Raw genomic sequence first — 23,842 nt, forward strand, 5'->3', positions numbered from 1 at the left:
AACTGTTTAGCAGACATTACTCTCTATTGCAAAACAAAAAATAGTGGCCTGGAGAAGGATGGGCGCCGCCAGGCTGTACTTGCCCAAGCTACACTACAGGAAATGGTGCCACCAGTGGTTGAGGGATCCAACCCAACCAAACCAGTCATACATGGTCACAAATCACATAATTTTTCTTATATACAGTCCATTTTCATGGTTTGAAATAGTATCCTGCCGCATATGTGAGTCAGTCTCAGAAAACTCAAAATTTTGCAAGCCCTCTCAAGCATTTGCGGCTTTGGAAATATTTGAAATATCCATTCGTGATTTTTTTGGTACGAACAGAAGATACCCACTGTTTGGATACGAGCAGCAGCAACAAGCTGCAAAGCATAGCGAGGTGCCGCTTATGCAGGCATAGATTTACAACCCTCTGCAAAGGATTGCATCAGACTCTGGCATGGAGGGAAGGGAGGTGGGGGTGGGGGACTTGGAGCACAACGAGGGTGGGTGGAAAATAACAGCTATTGCTGAAGCTGTCATAGGAAGGCGCATCTGAGAGAACAGCAAAATAGAAATAAAAATATCTATATCTCCTACTGTTAATGTTCTAAACTCAGTCTTTTTTATCTCTGCAATCTGTTCTTATTTTTATTTTTTTGATTTTAACACAACTCTGATCCTAACGTCATAATTTAATTTTTGTATTGCTGAGTCGAGCCCGAGAGCTTCCTCAATTTAGCTGAACAGTAGTTGTCTGTACTGTACCATGACATCATAGTCTTATGACTGGGGTAGGGCAAGGAGGCAGAGTCTGAAAAGGCTCTGCATAATTGAAAACATGCCCCGTGGATAGAGACAAAAGCATAATTTGTTTGAAGAGGTGATGTACATGTGCTGACTAGAGTACACAACTAATGAACACGTCCGGTTGCCCTAGGATGATCTCGGATCGAGCTTGAAATATACAGAATTTTTCGTACACGTTTTTAATTTGTTGTCTTTTTTTTTCAAGCATCATTGGTTTTGTTTACTTTTATTATAAACACTATGAAAGTTGAGAGATTGACATTTGGATATTTCTTTCGTCATTCTTAAACTAGTTTGTATATGGTGCAGGGTTTGTACAAGTGCTTGAAATCCTTGAAAATGCTTGAAAGGATTGAGAAGTTCTTGAATTTCGGGGGAATTGCGGGTAATTGCGTGAAATTGTTGCCATGTTTGTCAACCAAGTCTTTAAAAAATGGCTTTGACACTGTTCTTAAGCTTCGTTTTGCTATTGCATTTCTTCTTTTGGCATTGTCCCATGAAGTTTTATCGCTCCACTAAAGGTCACGCCCAATTGGAAAGGTGCATGCTGCACCTAAACAGGGCAGTATGGAATGTTTATTAGCGCAAGGATTACATATTAATCATGAACATTTATTATCATGCAGAAACAATTAAGGTAGCGTTTCCCAGTGGTAAATTGTAATGGAAAGATCTCTCTGCTACTGAAAATGTAAGGTACATATTACCTTCATTTTACCCAACGCCTGTATTGGGGGGACATTTGTCTTATTTAATTATTTACCCCAGGATTGTTCAGATGCTCAAAATATATTTGCAATTTACTTAAAATCTAAAACTGATATATTTGTGGATCAGCAAAATTATTCACACCAGATTCTTCTGTTAATGGTACTGGATAAATTGAAAAATTGGCTTTGAAAGTCTTTAATAAGTCATTGAATTTGGCCATGAAAAAGGAGTACTAACCCAGATGGCGCTGTCCCAATAAAAATTTGTCGGTAAATGTAATTTCAACTAAAGGTCGACGGATTATTAGGTGGACCAATTATCTGCACTGATTTTGGGGAATTTGACGGATATTGTATCGGCCTTTTTTTCCCTCCCCTCCCCGCTACCCAACTTGTACCTTCTGATTGGATAAGCGACTGGGGGGAGACCCTGCAAAGCAGGAACATTACAGCGATAGCTATGCTAACTCGCCCTGACATGCCTGTGTCGGTGGTATAAAAGCGTGTTAGCGATTAAGAGATAGCGTCAAAAGTGTAGTTAACTTGTTTCGGCGAGGAACGTTCAGGTGGATTAGCTCTTATTATAACATTAGATAATCAATCAGGTGTCTGTGTTTGTGATTGATAAAGAGAGCAGAAAAAGCATGCTAAAATGTAAGTGATTAGCTGTCTTACAATATCATTAATTCATCAATCCGGCTCTAAAACACGGGTGCCCACACTTTTCCATTCGCCAGCTTTGTATCATTGTCCTTTCACTTTTTGTTTTTATTTAAGTCATGTTGGTTGTATTTTTATTTATTTTTAAAAATGAAAAAAAAAAACGTGACCCATCTGTTTGTGTGTACTTTTATACCACTTGCTACTAAGCCTAATTTTACTTTCCGATTGAAGTAGAGAAATTAATAATTTTAGCTGTGTTAAAATTGTAAATTTTTCACAGTTAAAAAAGTTGTTTTAATGTTTTATATACATATATATGAGTTGCTGCTGAGCCTAATTTCTTCTGCATGGTTAGTGTTTGGGTCCGTCGTGGTGAAGAGGGAGCTGAGCCGAAAGGCAAAGCTCTCGATCTACCGGTCGATCTACGTTCCTTCCCTCACCCATGGTCATGAACTTTGGGTCATGACCGAAAGAACACGATCCTGGATACAAGTGGCCGAAATGAGTTTCCTCCGCAGGGTGGCTGGGGTTCTCCCTTAAGGCCCGGTCACACAGCCTTTCACGGGCGTATCAAGGCTGAATCACGGGCAGAAATTTCTGCCCGTGAAGCAAACGCGGTGGAAAATGTGCAAAATTGGCTAAACCCGCTGTTTACCCGTGGTATGCCCGCGAAACAGACGCCGGCGACTGTTCCGCGTCCTTAACCGCGGCTGCATCGCGTTTGACCGCGCTTACACGCGGTACACACGCTAATGCACGTGATAACACCGCGATACAGGCGCAGAACAAACGTGCTATGACCGTGCTCCACCCGCGATTACCCGCTGAAATTTTGCCTCCTACCCGCGTGTAACCACGTCTTGGCCGCGGCCGTAGCACGTCCTAGCACGTTCGTACCGCGTCTTTACCTCGTGTGTACCACGTGTGCCGCCCGCGGTTACCCGTGGTCTAAAGTTTTGAGCAGCGCAAAACTTTTTTGCGCGGCCAACCGCGTGTGAATTTCTTACCGCGTGCAAAGCACGGCTGTATCTCGTCTATATCGCGATCTCAAAGCGTCCAACAGCGTCTGCTTCACGGGCAGAAATGTCTGGCCGTGATTCAGCCTCGATGCGCCCGTGAAAGGCTGTGTGACCGGGCCTTTAGAGATAAGGTGAGAAGCTCAGTTATCCGGGAGGGACTCGATGTAGAGCCACTGCTCCTCTGCGTTGAGAGGATCCAGTTGAGGTGGCTTGGGCATCTAAAAAGGATGCCTCTTGGACGCCTCCCTCGGGAGGTGTTCCGGGCATGTCCCATCGGGGGCGACCCAGGACACGTTGAAGAGACTATGTCTCTCGGCTGGCTTGGGAACGCCTCGGGGTCCCGTCGGATGAGCTGGAGGAGGTGGCTGGGGATAGGGACGTCTGGGCTTCCCTTTTATTGCTGCTGCCCCCGCGACCCGACCTCGGATAAGCGGAAGACAATGAATGGTTAGTTTTTGTTTCGAGTGAAAGATTAGTCATGTTAGTTGTGTTAAAATTCTCATTAATTTACCTTAAAAGGTTTCAGAGAGCTATTAAAGTTGTATTTAAATGTATAACAAATATTCTTTCTTATTCACTATCATAAATGTCTTAATCCAATGTTGAAGCTTTTACCCCAAACAAATATTGGCTCCATATATTGGTTGTCGGCCTCTTAATACTAATAATTTGTATCGGTCCTGAAAACCATATACAGTATCAGTCGATCCCTATTCTCAACTCATAGGAACTGGAATAAAAATGCATACTGTCGCTGAATTTGTTTTCCCCAGGATGATTGAAAAAAAAACAACACTATTTCCCCAAAAATGTATTTTTCAGATAAAGTACTCCCTTGACGTTTGTGCTCCCATTGCATCGCATATTGTTTTTCTAGTAATAAGTTCCACGGATAAATGCGTACTTTCTACAGTACACTCAAAACAATTGGAGAACTGCCTTCAGTTTCCTGGGTGCTGATTTGAGGACTCCGAATGAGACGTTTTTAGGACAAGCAACAATTGAATAAACCCTTATACATGCTGTTTGCGAGCTAATGGATCAAGGGAGGCAAGCACGAGTGATGTCATTTTGCAATAAGATGTTGTTTCTGCATTTCACTTTTGACATTAAATAAAGGATCATTTCATTTGTGTTACTCACCAAAATCCACAAAGTAGCGTGCTCGTTTGCTCCATCGCCATGTCCCGTCTATTTACAAGGTGTGCTTGCATTGACTTGTACCACATATGGATGGATACAACTTGACGTCCAATATATGACATTCGGAATATATATTGACCAACGAAGCTTTGTTTGGAGCATCTATCAATTCAATAATTTAAAGGAAATCCACAGAAGAAATAATCCAGAATATCCATCCATTGTCTGCACCTTTAATCCTCAGTAGGGTCACGGGGGTGCTGGAGCCCATCCCAACTATCTTCGGGCAGTGGGCAGGGGACACCCTGGACCCGGTTGCCAGCCAGTCGCAGGGCACACAGAGACAGACAACTCACTCGCTCATCCACACCTAGGGACAATTTGGACAGACCAATTAACCTAACATGCATGTTTTTGGAATGCCGGAGGAAACCTGAGTGCCCGGAGGAAACCCATGCAAGCACGGGGAGAACATGCAAACTCAACACAGGAGGTTCGATCTCATGACCCCAGAATTGTGCCGCACACGCGCTAAACACTGCGCCGCCGTGCTGCTAATCCAGAATAAATATCCATAAATAACCCAATGTAGACATTAAACGTGTGGACTTGATACCATAAAAACTTAACAGCAGCATAAGTCCATGTTAAAGTGCTATTGTGTCGGATGGCAACTACAACAATGGAAGCAGTCTATTTTCTGTTTGTCAGCGGGTGTGATTGTTGTTATAAGTGGGATATGCATGTCACAATAGTTCCTCTTTCGCTGAAATTCTCTTAAAGGGACGTTGTGTATTATTGAGTGCCTTCTAGTGTTGAAGAACGTAACTAACAAAATTATATTGATTTGAATTATAAGCAAAATCACATGAACTATCATATAAATGTTCCTTATTTAAAATACTAGTAGGTTGACAAATTTGTATTTATTTTACACAACTTGAGGCTCGCCTAACCAGAGCTTGACATGAATGTCTGCCTTCTTGCTGCTACGGTTACCCCCAAAAACCTTATAAAAGGCTGGGCATTAGTAATGAAAAAAAAGTGTGGTTTGGTCCCTTTGATTCTCTGTAGTTTGTACTATTCCTTGTGCTTCGTTTCACTTATACTACACAGTACAGCGACATCTAAAGGTCAATTGTTACACGGCGTCTCTTTTGGGTGGTTATCGAATTGATTAACCACATGAATTTCGAGGAAATACTGTACATTTTTTACATGAAAACAACGATACATTTAATATTGACAGATTTGGAAAACTATTAATCTTACTTTTCGAGAGATGATTTAAATACGTTTCCTCATGACGGTGACAATATCTTTTGATGTTTGCTTGTTCTCAAATTTGGTGGCATCTGATGATCCCATTAATGTCATTGACAGGAAAAAGCGTTGTCAAATAAGACTCCCAAATTGGATCGCAGTGATGGGGTTAAAGAGATGAAAGAGAAGGCTTCGAAAAGAAAACTGCCATTTACAACCGGAGCGAATGGAGACCAGAAAGATTCTGACTCAGGTAAGAGATTGTTTGAAATCTTCAAAACCACACTCTCACTTGCACAAATGTAATCAAATCGGAGCGAGAATGTGATAAACTGTTCAGATTAATTAAAAAAAAAAAAGTCCAATTTTGTATTTTAATATTCATCACTTCTTGCATGGATTTTTCATCTGTCACAGCAAACTAGCTAGGCTGTGCTTGGCCCCTGTTGGGTTCGTCAGTGTTGTGTTTTCTTTAATTAGGGAAAGGAGAACGACTGCTTGTGCTTGTTGGACTTTGGGATTTGCAGGGTTCAGGACTTAGTTTGTTAATAATGTCCCAGCTCAGAGGCTTTGCTAACTGCCTTCATCATCTATCTACTTTGGCTGAGTAACTGCTTTGCTTTATGTTCTGCAATTACACTTTTGAAATGCTCTCCATTCCAGTCCACAATGGAAAATTGCATGGCTGTTTCCCCCAGTGACTATTTGTGTCATGCAGTATAGCCTCCGGGATACGACATTATTCTGTTTGAGGTGGGATCACAAAGTGAAATTGCTGTATAGCAGGGGATAAAACCTATGGTAATGTGTTCCAAACCCTTAGTACCCTCTATAAAACATTTCAATGAAAATAGTTTATAGTAAGTACTGCTTCTCTGTGATATACTTGTATATGATTTAATAACATTACAAATAAATATAGATGTAAAGCAGTGTTTTAGGGGGATTCGAATGATCGAATTTACCAGCGTGTATTTGTTCTCCACATCTGTCAATCTACAGTGAACTGAGTCTTTCCAACTTGCTTTTTGTTGATTGGTTGATTGGTTAATAAGCTTGTTTATGTTTGTCACTGTTGCCCCTAAATTTTTCGATTACCAGAGGAGGGAGGGGTTGGGGGTCTAGCAGCACATGGAGCACAGGAACAGGGCTAGAGTGATGTTGCAATACGGAGGACAGAAAGAAGGAAAGTAAAGAAATAAAAATGAGCCGAAGTCGAAAATGATCCTTATTTGGACTCATTTGAATTATATTAATGGCTCCAAAACATTGTGCATTGCCACTGACAGAAGTATCTGAGTCCGTCACTCAAAGCTTAGCACTTTGTGTTCCTAAATGCCATTATTCAATTTATATATATATATATATATTGTACTATATATATATATATATATATATATATATATATACTTATATATATCAACTTATATATATAATAATAATAATTTCCTTTGTATTGTCATTCTTTGTAAGAACGAACTGTCGATACACCTGACCCGTTGTAGCGAGCCGATGCAGCCGCAGCCAACAGAGGGCGCCGCCATTTTTACCAATGTTATAAGTCTTAGGTATGACTCGGCCGAGGCGCGAACCAGCGACCTCCCAGTCTCAAAGCGGGCGCCCTATATATATATATATATATATATATACACATTTTAATTGATGTTTTTGTGTGTTTTTCAGAGGTTCTTTATCGTGTCTATTTACATTGGTTAGATGTTGAATTGTAAATAGCTAAAAGTTCTTGTATTTACATTTTTTATAGCACTGAATATATCATTTTTTTATGTTTTTAAAATTTGTTTTCCATGGATTCTGTGTTGCTTAGTATTAAACTTCTTAAATTAGTTCACTTTAGAGTGAAAAAATAAAGGTTTGCCTAGTATAGTACATAATAGAAGGTTTATTTTAAAAAATGTATGCATATCTTTGCATTATTGTTCGTAGTATATATATAGAAAATCTTAAGAGCCGTTTGGGAGACAGCTGAAAGAGCCCAAATTCCCATCACCACCAGATTGTGTGTCACAATAAAATAACTGTCAACATGTATTTTTTTGGTCATTTCAGTTTGTTTACACCATATAACAATTTCTGTGTGTAGATTTTTTTTAAATAACTCTTTTTTTTTGTTCTACACAGTCTGTCTTGCTGTGAATAAATAAGTGTTATGTTGTGTTAGTAAGGTTCATTATCACTTAAGAGAATTGCAATCATTAATAAGGGGAGCAATTGGCTGAAGTTGACGAGTATGAAATAACCTCCTGTAAACCATCAAAGAGGAACCGGTATCCTGTCATAGCAGCAATCACAAAAGCAGCGGTACTGATATATAATGCTGTCATTTACTACATTACTAACATGATTTTTAAATTTGATTAAATTCAAAATTCATATAGGTGATTTGGCCTGTTTACTCGCTGATATGATATTTTAAAATAGTACGGCATCAGAACAACACTAGTTATTTTTAGTGTAAATAGATGACGACAACTCCTGTGTTGACCATGCTTTGTGGGTATGACTTGTTTGCTGTGTCATTGCCTTTCATAACTAGTGTACGCACGCCCTTGGGCACGTCCCTGGGCATGCCAACAGACACGCCCCCTAATACGCCCCCACGCATGCCCCCCTGCCCCCCTAGACTATCAACCCACCGGGGTCTTAAATAATTCTATGGGAAACCGTGTAAAAGGAAGAGGAAATTATATTTGCCTATGGTTGGACATGACTTTAATTGGTTGAGTAGCGTAGCGGATGGATGCAGAGTGAGGCAGGAGACAGCGACGGCTGATTTAGAATGGTCCACATGTGAGGCTTGTTATGCCCTTAGAAGATCTTGCTTTAGTCAACTATAGAGCCTCCGTGATACAAAATTAATCTGTTCCAAAGTGGGAATCGCAAATTGAAATTACTGTATAGTGGTGGATAAAACCTATGGTGATGTGTTACCTACCACCGGTACTCCTTATAAAAACATTACAACAACAAAATGTTAAGTAGTAAGTACTGCTTATCTATAATATATGCGTATATGATTAAATAACATAATGAATAGCAATATTATATAATATTCGTCACACTCATCGATTGGTTACGGCCATGTAACCTAACAGGGCAACAATGCATGTTCCAAGGTATTTCTTGATAATAACAGGCATCGTATCCATGGTTTTGATACTTCCACCATTAGCATCAGTGTATGACTTGGGTCCGATAGCAATTAAATCAGGCATGGAAAATCTCGCACCTTTGAGCGAAATTCGCTGTTTTGACATCAAAATGGGTGACCTACGCGAATCATATAGATCCGATGAGAAAAAACCCAAAAAAGTTGTATTTGCTGACTACCATTCATCAACCTAACTGAACAAGTACCCAATGCATGGTGCCATACTATGGTAAATTTTTATTTGTTGTCAGTGGTTCAGTGTTATTACATTTGCTTGCTGTTTATGAGACGCGGTTTTAATCCCTGGGTAATGCAAGGCAAATTTTTGCCAATTTCACCTAATATTGTTTTTTTTATTTTATTTTTCTGTTTTAAGGCTTTTGTCACTTGTTTATCCTGGGGTTCCACGCCTTAGAGTGTATGTATGTGTGGTGCCTCCTGCAGATACTGAAACATTGGGTCAACAGAGCTTAGTATTTTGTGGGCTTGTACAGTGTATAGAAACATATTTTCTCCACACTTTTCTCACATTTTTAACCCCTGACCCATTGTCATGCCTGTTAAATACACTACAAAAATACAGTATTGCATTGCAGACTTGTAAAGTCATTGTGGGAGGTAGTTTAGCCAATAGCATTTTGATGCTGTAACGTCGACTAATAGCAGTCACACATCATAGAGAAGTAGCTCTACATACGCATGAACATCTTATTCCACACCTTCAGTACACCTTTTATTTAAAAACAACAACAGATGGGGCCGCAGTATCCCGGGGGTCTATTGGTTTGATCATTTTTAAATTCAATTATTCGATAACTATCTGATTAGCATTCTAAAACAGAATTTGGTTGTGAAATTTTTGCCAAACCCCCCTTTTTCTTTGTTATTGTTGCATTCAAGTGCATGCTTAGGTTATTTTCTCATTTGCTGTAGCCTACTTTGCTGATTCCCAATGAAAGGCTGTATGTCCACAAGGAGAGTGTTTGGACAGTCATTTGAAGAAGTTGACTGCCTTAAGGATACTAATGTCCTCCATAGTGGCTGCATTCAGCGATTCAGTTACTGCTCTGAATTGTGTGTAAGCTTTTGGTTACATAAAAGTAACATTGAGACAAGTGGATGGACTTCTTTGTGGAATTTTGTATAAAAAATTGCAGGGTTGATGTCTTGGAAAATGTACTGCTTAGCCTCCCAGATAAATTAAGTAGAGAAAATCAAATAACTGTACCATTTGAGTTAGTACTACTGCCCACGTTCTATTCCCAAAGGATTATCCATTTTCTGAACCACTCAGGGTGGCTGGGTTTGCTGGATCCCATCCCAGCTGTCTTCGGGCTCCAGGCCATTTGCGCTATTTAAGTCAAGCTTTGAAGGGTTAGAAACATCACAGTCAATTTGACGGGTGGATTTTCCCAAATGTGTTGTAGGTGAAACAAAAGGGTAAAATATTTCTGCTCCCCCCTGTGTTTTCCCTGTTTAAAAACTTTTATTAAAAACAAAGTTTGTACAAAAGTTATAAACAATTCCTGGATTTTTTTAAGTGTCTACCTTGCTTCCCCAACAATTTTAAACACTGTACATGGCACTGGAACACATATCTCAAGCATCTTTTACAGTATCAAAATATGTGGTTACTGCTCAACTGCTCTCCTACCCTGCAAAATGTAGTTCTAAGTCATTTTGTTTCCAGAAGATTGTTGGGTGAGTTCAAAATAACCATCATAAATCTACTCCAATTTCAGTTATCCACTGCAGATGATATTTGTTTCTTGTATTGTAAGTTTTTGTCTAAAAATGAAACACATTTTATACTTTTCCACCTTTAAAAGTCATCCTTGCTTTAATTACCTCTTTATTTTTAGGAATAGTCACGAGTGTTGATTGGTTACAGCCATATTCCATAGAGCAGGGGTCGGGAACCTATGTCTAGCGAGGCTTATATGGCTCTTTTAATGAATACATCTGGCACAGAGATAAAATGCGCGATTTTTTTACTGCATTGTGACATGCAAAGCCGATTGTAGCATGTGCAAAGAGGAAGAACACTGAATAGGTAAATGGTTTGGTTCAGTATATATTGGGCACAGTTTCAACTACAGTTTACAGTCCAGGAGTCACACCAACTGACCCAGTTTTGGGTGTACATCAGATAAGAATCCTTTATATGGCACCTCATTAAACATTGTATGATTACTGTTGAGACACTTTATGATAAAACCCACAGAACAAACTTTAAACACTCCAAAACTCCATCAAAGCACCCAAAGCAATTTGATCGGGTGAGCGGTAGGAATGGGCAGAGCTATACACACAGTGCGTGCACTCCTTCTCCCCCTTGTTCAGCGCAGTCTGTACCAAAATTAAATACATTGGTATCCCCGTTTGCAGTATTTTATGACATTTTTACAAAATAACTTCGCCCACACCTTGTTTTGAAACCATTATTCAGGACAAAAATGACAGTCAAAATGAGCCACAAGACTCTTAAGTTGCTGCTGGAGAGAGACAGTTTTAAGTGGGGTTATTTATATTAAAATGGGACACGGGCTTTGGCTTTATTATTATTTAATATATTTTATCAAATCATTTAATGTCACACATAACATGTGCTTAAGGAATTAGCTTTTGCCTGGAGAGTGGCTTTGGCGGTATTTGTTAATTTTTTTATTAAAATATGGCCCCCTCTATAGTTATTTTGTTACAGGCGTATATTCTCAAGTCTCCAAGTACGTCATCTCAAGGGATGTTTGCATGTCACTATGTTTTTGTTCTCCCCAAAGACCAAACAAACACAAATGCACGTTTCTTTTAAAATTGAAAATCGCGTCAAAATTTCAATACCGGTCTGAAAAATCGCAATTTGTTTTTTTTTTTCCAAGAATCATTCAGCCTTACCTTCAATTGAGTGAGAAAGTCATTTACTCCACAGCCCAGAGTTTTACTGTCAGATTTTTAATTCTATTTACGTACTGTTTTGATTTACTTTCACAATTATTAGAGCATGTTTTGGATTTCAAATCTAGTTTTAATTACGATATTCATATTTGCATTTTTTTATTTATGTATTTCTCTGGTCTCTGCTGCTTCTTGTACAACTATTTTCATGGTGGTGTCTTGTTTCTTTAGGTTTAAGTTTGGTTAGTTTTTGGTGGGCCTCAGAGACATGGCCATGGTATGCTAATGATGTTCAGTGTGCACTAAAAAAAAGTGAGTTGAAGCAACTAGTGAAATTGTTGAGATGATTTATGCTGATCAGAGAGCCAACCATTAGTCTTTTGTGTCTATTGCAAAGCAATCATATTTACCATCGCATTTCTGTATTTTTGTTTATGTTTAATGAGTTTCTTATTCAAGGCTGAGCACTGAAAAAACATCCTGTTAGCCATTTCCCGTTTCTTCTGCCTTGACTTCCTGTTTTCACAACTTAAGTTCCCCAAGCAAATGATTGTCTAAGTGTGTGAAGTGCCACGGTTGGACATGTGGTCAAGCTGGTTAGGGCACTTCTCTGTGGCGGATATTGTTACGTAGTTGAACCGGTGTTGGTCTGTGCTTCAGTTTTGTCTGCCATTGTGCTATCGATAGGGTTAAACAATTAATCTAATTCATATCAACATCACAACAGAGTGAAATGCTGTTTTTAAAATTGCATAGTTAGAAATTTGGTTGGTTGGAGTGGAATGGGGAGCTGCTACTTTGGGTTGGTCGGTCAGTAAACCTCAGAGGTTTTACAGGTTTGCAAGTGGTTCTGTCACTCATATTTTGCACAGTCTTGTCATTAGCTTAGAAATGTAATGTTGGGGGAGTTATGTTAACCAACAAGTGCAGGCGCATTTTTTCTTTTAAATTTGAATTTCACCCTTGACGAGGAATGGACAGGCATCCCAGACACAGTATTTTCATGTAAGCAATCAAAATGTGCATTTTACATAAACTGTGACCTTCAGGTTACTTGCAAAATAAAAAATTTCAATGCAATTATGCATTGTATGTTATTCAACACTGATGTGTACAAGCTGGGAATAGTCCGACTGGGATCAGAAGCAGACTTACAATATATATTGATGGATACTACTGTCACACCCAGTAAAAATTACTAGCTGTTTTGCCTGGGAGCTGTAAAGAAATCATAAATGTCCTGTAGATATCAAACATGAGGCTTTTTTAGCGACTAAACAGGAGTGTGTGTGTGGATAATCCATTTCCATACTACAGGTTCCACCTATTTTTGTGGCAATATATCCCTGATGAAGGAACTGCATGCAAGCAATTTGATTACTCTAATGTTTGTACATGCACATTTAAAAGGAAAATTAAAGGACTAACCCAACCATTGCAATCAGAATACTTGCTTGACTAAGCACTTAATCAAATTGTTTTACGTGTTTAAATGGCTTAAGAAAATCGTAATGGTAATAGTTTGTTTTCCAATTGGATTATTGCCTAAATGTAAACATACCAGGTGTCTGGATTGGCCTTCTTCAATAAATCTGAGTAAATGGCATCATTCATTGAGAGTTGAGAATTATAACCCCATTCAATGACAGGGTTAGTGCCCAAAGTACAGATTATGCATTTAAAAATCCAGTGTGTACTTGGATTTATACAAACAACAATAGAAATGTGAGTACCGGTAGTTACTGTTACTGTCCTGTCCCAGTTTACATAGAACTTCTTCTGTTTTTGTGCATTGTCGTTTCAGTTGCTTTCAGGCATAGCAGTCTTGGAAACATGCTCAGAAAGCGCCAGCGTAGCACTTTTTCTGTTCAGCTGCTCCCAAAACATGTTTTGACTGCTTCTGTGGTTCCCCCTCTTCAAGTCTTGGAATAAGGAATGTGTCTGAGTGGCAACTGCTTTGGAGAGTGGACTAGGGTTTATCTAGGGGGTGGGGAGACATGAGCTCAAAGCGTTAGCAGATGTTCTTAAAAGTTTATCTGATTTTGATATGTGAATAGAACATACCCAGCTTTCTAAAATAAAAAATAAATGAAATAACACTTTGGAGGTGTGATTGTGAATCACCGTGGGTAGTATTGCTATGTTGTAACAAAATAAATAACAAGAAAATCAAGCTCATACAAGTCTACTGGTGTTTCTATGACTGGGTGAAAGAGTATGACTTATGATTATTTTTGTCTTTGAAATGTTATGCATGCTCAAAGATCAGCTGTTAAAATCATGAGTAGCTAGCTGGAGTCCTATCCAAGGGTCATCAGATGGTATGTGACTGCTGAAAATAATTGCTGGGTGTGCCTTTGTAGAGCAGCTGCTTTTGTCCCATAGCAGAGACTCCATTCAGACTGGCAGGCAGGCATGTGGTGACCTTGGCAGGGCTGTGTCAAATTGAATATTTCGTAATAAGTGTGCTCTTTCCAAGTCCCACCCTCTTCCTGACTTGTACTGATTGGCTTGAAAACATAAACACACAGCCTGAAGCCCTGTGAAGGCCTCGGCTTTCAGTGGGAAACGAATATAGACTATTTTGGTCTATTGAAAACAAAATTGTCATCAAACATTGTTATTGTAGTATTTTGTATTGTAAACAATTGAAGTATTCTTAGTAGTTGTGACAAAAATCACCATTCTTGTGATCACAGTACTTGAAAAGTAACCAAAGAATATCACAGCTAATCCATCACAAATGAAAACAAAAAAAAGTTATTTCTCGCTCCCTCAGATGTTATCATCTCTTCCTTATGTGTCTGTTTTTACTCCTATAAACAAGACCAAATATTGATATATTATAATACCGTGCTCTCTTGTCATATTGCGCTTTTGTGTCCCCATGCATGGCAGATTTTTTTCCAATAATTAGTTCTGCGGATTTTTGCATACATTGTGGAATTTTGGCGTCACTTTAAGAGCCAGCACACTCAAAACAATCAGATCTGTCTTCTTTTTCCCGAGTGCTGATTGGAGCAATCCAAATTAATCGTTTACATGACTAGTGAAAAAAAACAATACCTTGTATACATATATTCCTTGTGCGAGCAATCTGATCAGTGGGGCAGGCACGAGAGACGTCAATATACAAAAACATGTCATTTCTGTGTTTCACTGTTGACATTAATAAAATAAATTGTCTGTCACTCACCAAAACAAATTGAGTTATGTGCTTCTTTGATCTTGGCTCCAAAAGTGGGCCCCATTGCTACGTCCCGTCTTTTTACAAGGTGTGCTCGTATTGAGACTGGGAGGTCGGTGGTTCGCGCCCCGGCCGAGTCATTCCTAAGACTTAAAAAGTGGTCGGCGGCGCCCTCTGTTGGCTGCGGCTGCATCGGCTCGCTACAACGGGTCAGGTGCAATCGACATTTCGTTCTGTGTACATTGTTACACAGAATGACAATACAAGGAAATTATTATTATTATTATTATTATTATTATTATATGGCTTGACAGTAGCATAGACAAACACTACATATGGTTGCAATCAATTGTTGTGTCCAGTATATATGTATGTTTACAACTGTGGTATTTCCACCATTGGTATAAGAAATAAAATGGAAATGTCCCTCAAAAATCAACCAATACACATATGCTTCATTAGCATTAGCGAGTAAGCCAGAGTTTGCGTGTATGATTTCTATCTGCAGTACAAGTCCCCCAGTGCTGAGTGGCATGAAAATACACGGGATGGGGAAAACTGGGTTTGCAGCAAAGCACACAAGTAAACAGATTCCTTATGTTACACTGTAATGCATAAGGGCTGGGAAAAATGTCGCATTAATGATTTGCGTTATAATTTTCAATTTAACACGTGAAAATATATTAACGTAACGATTAAAATTCCTCCCTGTGCACAAGTGTAAAGTTGCCCTGTTCCAACAAACAAAGAAGAGTTACTTTCGTTTCCTGAGGCTAACGTGGCGTAGCATGCTAGCGATGGAAAAGGGAAACCCATTTAGGCAGACCATTTCGCTTTAAAACATTGCCCGATGGGAATATTGACAAGGCGAAAGTGATATGTATGCTTTGCAATGCTGAATTTAATCACCATAGGGAGCACTTCTTCCCTGATGTATCTCTTGAAGCTAAGCACCCGGGTGCGGTGGTACAGTCAGACAGCAGACCTCATCAAACAACATTGGATCAGTTCGGTGCAAGGGATGTGTGTTCTACAATGTTTACATAAGGAACCTAAATATTTTCCTTGTGGAAGATTTTTCTTTGACACCACAAGCTTTATGCACCTTTCCTTTACTTGGTATGCATTTTTTTGTTAGAATATTTAAGACATGTTTACAGCAAATTTACAGTTCAACAGTGTTGACATAAAGTACTGTTCTTGAATATCTTTGTCATTACAGTCTGTATGCACGTTTACCGGACTTGGTATAGGGCTATACAATTTGGCATAATAAAAATGTAATCTTATTTTTCCATGCATATTTTTTTTTTACAAAAAAAATCTGGATTTAAAAATCCTGGATTAATCGCAATTGATTTATTTCAAAGCTCAGATTAATTAGTTTATTTTATTTGATTCCCAGCCCTAATTATATATATATATATATATATATATATATATATATATATATATATATATATATATACAAACAAATTGTATGCATGTATGGTATGTTTATGTATGTGTGTATATATGTATATAAATATGGTTCCTAATTCCGGGAAATTCACTACGGTTGGAACTGATTAACCGTAAACATTGAGGGTATACTGTACAATCTATATTTCCTTCATAGTGTTTCAGATCACCATTACTTAGCCACTTTATTCTGGTTGTTTTTTGCCTGTTCCCGTGGGGCCATATTACCCACAAAAATTAAACTGTTTTTCTTCTTTTCTACCACAGAGAAACCAGGTCCAGAGCGGAAGCGCATTAAAAAGGAGCCCACAAATACCCGGAAGGCAACCTTGCCGTTTGGGATGGGGATGCCAGGCATCCGGGCAGGGTACCCCCTCTCCGAGCGGCAGCAGGTGGCCTTGCTCATGCAAATGACTGCAGAGGAGTCCGTAAACAGTCCAGGTGCGTCCTTGTCATGGAGACCACGTCTTCTGTTGCACACCAGAAAACAGGGGACGCTGAGTTTTGCGAAAAGGAACAGCAATGACAGTGTGTTTTGTTAAGAGTTGCAGCGACCAATATGAGTTTTTCATTTTTACTTTTCAATGTAATATACACTTACTGTGATGTGAATAACAATTTACCTTGAGCGTTTTAATATTTATGAATTCACGTTTGGTTTTAAGACAAATATGCGATTGATTTACACGTTTGTGTAAATACGATTTGTGTTCTTAATTATTCACATCACTGTTTTAAAAATCTGCAATGAATAGCTGTGCAGTTGGTGGCACTAGCATTATCTTCTAAATAGGCTCACATAGATTCTGGCTTCTTCCTATTCCTGGTGTTATGATACCACCCAGTGGCCAAAAGATGAACAACTTTTGTGCACTGCATGAATGGAAAACATTGTTTTCGTAATAAACTCAAACATTTTAGAGTAATATAATCATTTGTTTTTGTCCAATCAACAGACACAACACCAAAGCACCAGTCACAGTCAAGTCTAGGTCAGAAGGGAACGCCAAACTCTGCATCTAAAACCAAAGACAAAGTAAATAAACGAAACGAGAGGGGAGAGACTCGGCTGCACAGGGCAGCGATTCGCGGTGAGGTACGACGTATTAAGGAACTCATCAGTGAGGGAGCTGATGTGAATGTAAAAGACTTTGCAGGTAAGAGACTTTAGACTTGATTACTAAATGCAGTTAAAATAGGGAAAAACAATGTTCAGTGCTTATAATTTATTTTGCTCAATGTATTTAGGCTGGACTGCATTGCATGAGGCATGCAACAGGGGATATTATGATGTGGCCAAGCAGCTGCTGGCAGCCGGAGCGGAGGTCAACACCAAGGGTCTGGATGATGACACCCCACTTCATGATGCATCCAACAATGGACATTTTAAGGTGAAAATTTTATTTTTTCGTCTTACTCATAGGAATATGTTGGTAAAGCTTTACCTCACAAATGAATAAAACCTGTTATTGTTCTGGGAACCTTAGGCACCAAGCATGTTTGCATATTAATTAATTTATTTGGTGCCGGGAATCATCAGAGAAAATACCATGCCTGGGATGGGACTAGACACAAATAATGCTGCTCATCTTTAATTCTGGAGCAGTTGCAAAATTTTACCAAAAGGCAACCTCCAATACAATTTCAGTTTAAAGTAGGGAAAGAATTGTACCAAGGTAATGTAATTTGGTGTGATTCATCACTGCATTTCCCAACTTACAAAATTAACAAGCAATACATTTTATGCTATATATATATATTTGACCAACCCGGGTACTACATTTATTTTGGGAATAAAGTAAGCTAAAAAACAGCGCTTAAAGCTAATTAATTGATCTCATGCTTTGCAGGAAAGAAATCTCAAGGCGTGTAAATTGTGCAAGATCACATAGTAAAAGGTCACATACTTAGATTTAAGGCATAGATGTTTTACACGTGTTTATTTACTTTTATTTTTCATCTATTTATTTTCATTTTCAGACATGTCTTAGATCAGGGGTCTCCAACGTGGTGCCAGCTCTCAGCCTGAAATATGTTGGCGACCCCTGTCATTGATCATATAACAGTCATTTGGTAGTCATTTTAGAAATTACAGCAAGGTTTAAATTAGTGCACACATTTTACAGGTTGTGGATGTTTTTCTTTTCTTTTTTTTTCTTTTTTTTGCTTTCTTGCCATCTTTCTCCTTACTTTTCGGCAACACTTTAGTCTATAAACTCTAGGTATTTTCACATGTTAATTTATAAAATGGGAATTGGACATGATACGTCGAAAGAGCAAGTCACGAGGGCCCTCCAAAAATCTTCACTTTCTATCATAATGTTTATTCTTACAGGTGGTTAAGCTACTTTTACGGTATGGGGGAGACCCACGTCAAAGTAACCGAAGAGGTGAAACGCCTTTAAATGTTGCCAACTCTCCAACAATGCTGAATTTGTTGTTGGGAAAAGGCACCTACACCTCAAGTGAGGAAAGCTCATCAGGTGTGTACTATCTCATGAACGTTGAGGAGGTGCATCAGAAATCTAATTTGCATGTTAACTTGTGTTTTATTCGCTTCACTTAGAATCTTCAGAAGAAGAGGACGTTCCGTCATGCGCTCCGTCTAGCTCTGTTGATGGGAACAACACAGACTCAGAGTTTGAGAAGGGTTTAAAGTTGAAAGGGAAAACGTTAGACCCTCCCAAATCTGCGGTCACGCCCATCAAGGACGAGTATGAATTTGACGAAGACGACGAGGAGGAGCGAGTCCCCCCGGTGGATGACAAGCACCTCCTGAAAAAAGACTTCCGCAAGGATACAGTCACCAAGGCCAACAGTTTCATCTCCATACCCAAAATGGAGGTCAAAACCTATTCCAAAAGCAACTCGCTCACACCAAAGAAAGCCGTCAGGCGGATAATCTCGGACAGTAACAGTTCCGATGAAGAAGAAACGACGCTGTGTTTCACACCAGCACCTACGCCACGTCAACAAGCCCTGCAAACAAATGCCAAGGCAAGAGAGTCAGGAAATCTGACTTCGAAACAACTAAAAGATAAGAATAAAGTAAAAAAGAAGCGGAAGAAGGAGAGTAAAAACAACATTGGCAAAGAAGTCAGGTTTGGTAAAATCAATGACAAATTCTGTACGTCTGATTCTGATTGTGGAGATATGGAGAGTGAAGATGATAAGGTGTCCAACAGCATAAAGGATTCTTCTATCATTGTGAAAGAATCCAATTGTTTCAATACGTCATCATCCTCACACGGAAACTTGAACTCTCAGAAACAAGCACCATCATTGGCAGAACAACATCCAAAGCAGTGGAGAACTGATGGCTGGAAAACCGTGTCATCTCCAACATGGTCTGATGTAAGTTCTTTGTCAGATTCAGTGAGAACAAGACTGTCAAGCGAATCAGACTACTCTTCTGTTGACTCGAGTGTTGAATCATTAAAACAAGTCAAAAGAAAACCACAAGAGAACAAAAAGAAGAATAACAACGTACACAATAACACAATAGAGAAGAAAAATCCTGACATCTTCAAAAACGTCACTGTAGATTGTACGGCCTCCAAAACAGACGTAGATGGAAAAGTGCTCAAGAAGCATAAGGTAAAGCACAAGCACAAAAGCAAAGAAAAGGAGAAAGCTCCGAGCCTCGTGCTCAATCAAGACATGAATGAAAAATTTGTAAAAAGCTACTCATTTGATTTTGAAGACACACGGCAAAAGTCCATCAATTCCGAATCTGACTTGCCAGTTGAAAGTAAGATCAAGTTATCAAAACATGAAAAAGACCATTCAAAAAAGGAAGAAAGGCTCTTGAAAAGCAAGTCTGAGGAAAAGGATTGGTCATCGGGGAAAGACTTGCATAGAACAACAGAAAAGGACAAAAATAAGAAAACAAAGGACTCTGTCAAGGACAAAACAAACAAGGAGGAACGAGAGAAGACTGTAAAATCTGACAAGGATAGAACCATCAAGGAAAAACCCAAAGAGGACAAACAGAAAAACCATAAGGAGGAGAAGAAGAAAAAGTCCAAGGACAAGATTAAAACAAACAGGACCTGTGAGCAGAAAGAAGAAAAGCATCTAAAGGTTGATAAGGAGAAAACCACTAAAGAGGAAAAGTGTAAAAAAGACAAAGTATTGAAAGAAGAGCAAGAATATGAAAGCTACGACGTCAATAACCGTTTTCTCAATCTAGATGATACAAAGCTCAGTGCCTCGGATGACCATCATGACAGATGGGGCTCAGAGATGTCCTCAGACTCTTCGCTCTATGGAGACGACAGCTGGGATGCTGTCAAAGAGTACAAAGAATACAAAGCCAATAATTCTTTGAAACTTATTGTGGAAACAGTAGAGACAAAAAGAAAAGACAAAGGGAAAGAAAAGAAATCAGATCATAGTGATAAAAGATCGGAGAAAGACATTGCGTCAAAAAAGAAAGATTGTTCAGATAAAAATAATAGAAAAGATTGGTCGGAGAAACAGAAATTGAACTCCAGTCACTCTGTTGAAAAAGATAAGAAGCGGAAAGAATCTACAGAGTCAAGCAAAGACAAAAAAGATTCCCTGGACAATAATAGAGACCGCAAAGACTTGTACGACTTCATGAAAGAGAGAAAAGATGCAAAAATAAAGCAAGAGTCGAATAGAGATGACTACGGCAACGACACATTCTTCAAGGAAATGGATGCCGTGAGTAAGTCATGTGATGTTCGGGAACGAAACCATTCTGGTAAGGACAAAGAGAAGAAATTCGATGGAAATGAAAAGCGGGAAAAATCAAAAGCTGAAAAGCACAAAGAGAAAATGAAAGACAGAAGTAATGATCTTGAGAAGGATAAGAGCGAGAAAATTTCTGCAGAGAAAAATGCCAAGGAAAAAGAAATTGACCGGACGGTAAAAGAGAAAAAGGAAGGCGGAAAAGACAAACTCAAAGACTCTCACGGTAAAGATCGAAAGATGTCATCAGAACAGACCAAGGACAAGAAAGAAAAGGCTTCCCAAGACAAACATGCTGACAGGGAGAAGGACTTCTTGGAGGTGAGGAAAGAGGAACGAAAGCCGGAGAAAATCCGAGAGAAAACCTGGTACAAAATAGCTGACATTTTCACTGACGAAAGTGATGATGACGACGACGACAGTTACAACGGCCCTATTTCTCACGTTTCTGACTGCATACGGAAAGACTCGACGCCTGATCAAGATGATCAGGATCATTTTCCTTCAGACAAAGTAAGGAAAATGTCATCAGAGGTGAAACACAATGTAGAAAAGATGAAAGACAAAGACCATAAAGAGAAAAAGAAAGAAAAGGCCACATTTGACACAGGTAAAGAGCGCAAGGGCTCCCTCGAGAAACACAACAAAGACAAGAAAGAATCTGTAGATGTCAAACATAAGGACAGAAAAGACAGAATATCAGTAGACTCAAATCAGGAGAAGAAAAATAAGCAGAAGATTTTGGACAAAAGGGATACCAGTGAGGATAAAGCAAAAAGCAAATATAACAAGATGGATAATTCCAAAGAAAGGAAACTATCCAAAGGCAGTGGTGAGAATGAAAAGTCTCTTCTAGAAAAATTGGAAGAGGAGGCTATGAATGACTACAAGGATGACTCCAACGACAAGAACAGTGATATTTCTTCAGACAGTTTCACAGACAGAGGTCATGAACCTCTCCTCACAAGTTACTATGACTCCATCAGCCTCGCAGATATGCCTGATGACAGGAGGGACTCCCTTTCAATTTCCACACCGCACGATAAGTTCAGAGAGAAAGAAAGACTCCGACATTCGTCCTCCTCGTCCTCAAAGAAAAGCCATGACAAAGATAAAGAGAAGGTCAAAAAAGGAGACAAACGTGACAAAACTGAAGAAATCAGGGACATGTACAGTCGCAGGGAAAGCTTGCCTTTCGAGAAAGAGCCCATGCCTCTTGAAGCAGATCCATACACGTTCCCTTTTAGCGGTAAAGGAGATGGTGAAGATGATTTTGAAAAGACATTAGAATTTGAGAAGGAGATGTCCAAAAAAGATAAATCAACTTCTGTTATCAGCGATAGATCCAAGGACAAAAAGAAAAAGGAAAAGCATAAAGATAAAATAAAGGAGGAAAGGAACAAGCACAGTGATACCTTTGGGTCTTCGAAGCACTCAAAAGAAGATATGAAGTCCGGATTAAGAGATAGCCCACAGATCACCACTTTGAAAGACCGATCAAAGGAGGAAAGCCCGAAATTTGATAATAAAAAAGACAGAAATCGGGACATATTGGACAACAGATTTGATCACACTAAATCGAAACTTAAAGAAGAAAATGAAAAGCTCAATCAGTCCAAAGAAACACGGAAAGATAACCGTCCACGTGAAAAGCTCCTGGTGGATGGGGATTATCAAATGACTAGTTTTGGTCAGATGCTAAGTCTGAAAGATCAAGAAATAGAAGAGCGTCATAAAAGACACAAAGAAAGGATGAAACAAATGGAGAAGCTCAGACCTAAGTCAGGAGAGGCTAAACTTAAGGACAAAGCCAAGTCTACTGAAGAAATGAGGAAGAACCGTGGTGAACTCTCCTCCAAGAAATCCAACAGTCTGGAGTCGGGTATTAAGGAGAAAAAGCTCAAAGATGTCGGGCTACCATCCCTCATGATGTCACCTAGTCGCAAGTTCCAGCAGCCGACAGAGAATCACAATTCAAAGGATTGGCTGCCTGGCCATCAAATGAAAGAAAATCTCCCAGCGTCTCCCAGGTCGGAACATAACAGACCGACAGGAGTCCCTACACCAACATCGGTTATCTCTTGCCCCAGTTACGAGGAAGTCATGCAGACCCCACGGACTCCGTCGTGCAGCGCTGAAGATTACCCTGACATCATGCTTGATGGGTTGGACTGCCAGAATTCCTCGGCAATGACTATGTCCATGAATGCGTGTTCACCATCCTTCTTTGAAAGGTATTTGTTCTTTTGTTTTTATCTACAGTAAATCCCTGGGATACGCAATTAGTCCACTTTGAGTTGGGGATTGCAAAGTAAAATTGCCGTACAGGAGGGGGATAGAAACAAATAGTAATGCGCAGCTAATACTTTCTGAACCCCTGGTACACCAGATAAAAACATTTAAATGAGTAGTACTTATGTCTAATATATGTGTATGTGATTAAATAACCATATAAATATATATACATGTAAAGGAAAATATAAATCAATTTAGCTCTGGTGCGATGTGACTTGAGCTGGTCAAATAGCGTGTGGATGCACAAGAGACTGCAACGACCGATTTAAAATGAAGCCAATTTTAAAACTTGCACTTGGAAGGATTGGCCTACCCTTAGAATATTTGTTTGTTTTATCACCTCCTTATTTTTAATCATTGTCACCAATTCGCTTTGGACTCTAACAAGGGTATCAATTCATGTGCCTTCCTAATATTGCAAGCGTTATTTCAATGGTTATTGTGTTTTGCGTTTCCCTTTAGCATAACAGCAATATTAGGGATCTATAGCAAATAGAATAAAGTACAAAAAATAAAGTAGTTTTTG

At 39.2% G+C, this 23,842-nt stretch overlaps 1 protein-coding gene across 1 annotated transcript in view; it reads left to right on the forward strand.

The window, feature by feature from the left end:
* The window catches only part of ankrd11 (ankyrin repeat domain 11), a 130,474-nt gene that overhangs the window by 93,700 nt on the left and 12,932 nt on the right, over positions 1-23,842 (forward strand). Inside the window, exons 4-9 of the mRNA XM_088333832.1 lie at positions 5,711-5,843; positions 16,573-16,746; positions 17,262-17,462; positions 17,554-17,696; positions 18,641-18,788; positions 18,872-23,255. Of these exons, the coding sequence (XP_088189958.1) occupies positions 5,711-5,843; positions 16,573-16,746; positions 17,262-17,462; positions 17,554-17,696; positions 18,641-18,788; positions 18,872-23,255 (5,183 nt within the window). The remainder of the gene's footprint in view (positions 1-5,710; positions 5,844-16,572; positions 16,747-17,261; positions 17,463-17,553; positions 17,697-18,640; positions 18,789-18,871; positions 23,256-23,842) is intronic.

This window comes from Urocampus carinirostris, chromosome 4 (assembly GCF_059441175.1).
Source record: "Urocampus carinirostris isolate Australia breed hairy pipefish chromosome 4, RoL_Ucar_1.0, whole genome shotgun sequence".
Lineage (NCBI taxonomy): Eukaryota > Metazoa > Chordata > Actinopteri > Syngnathiformes > Syngnathidae > Urocampus > Urocampus carinirostris.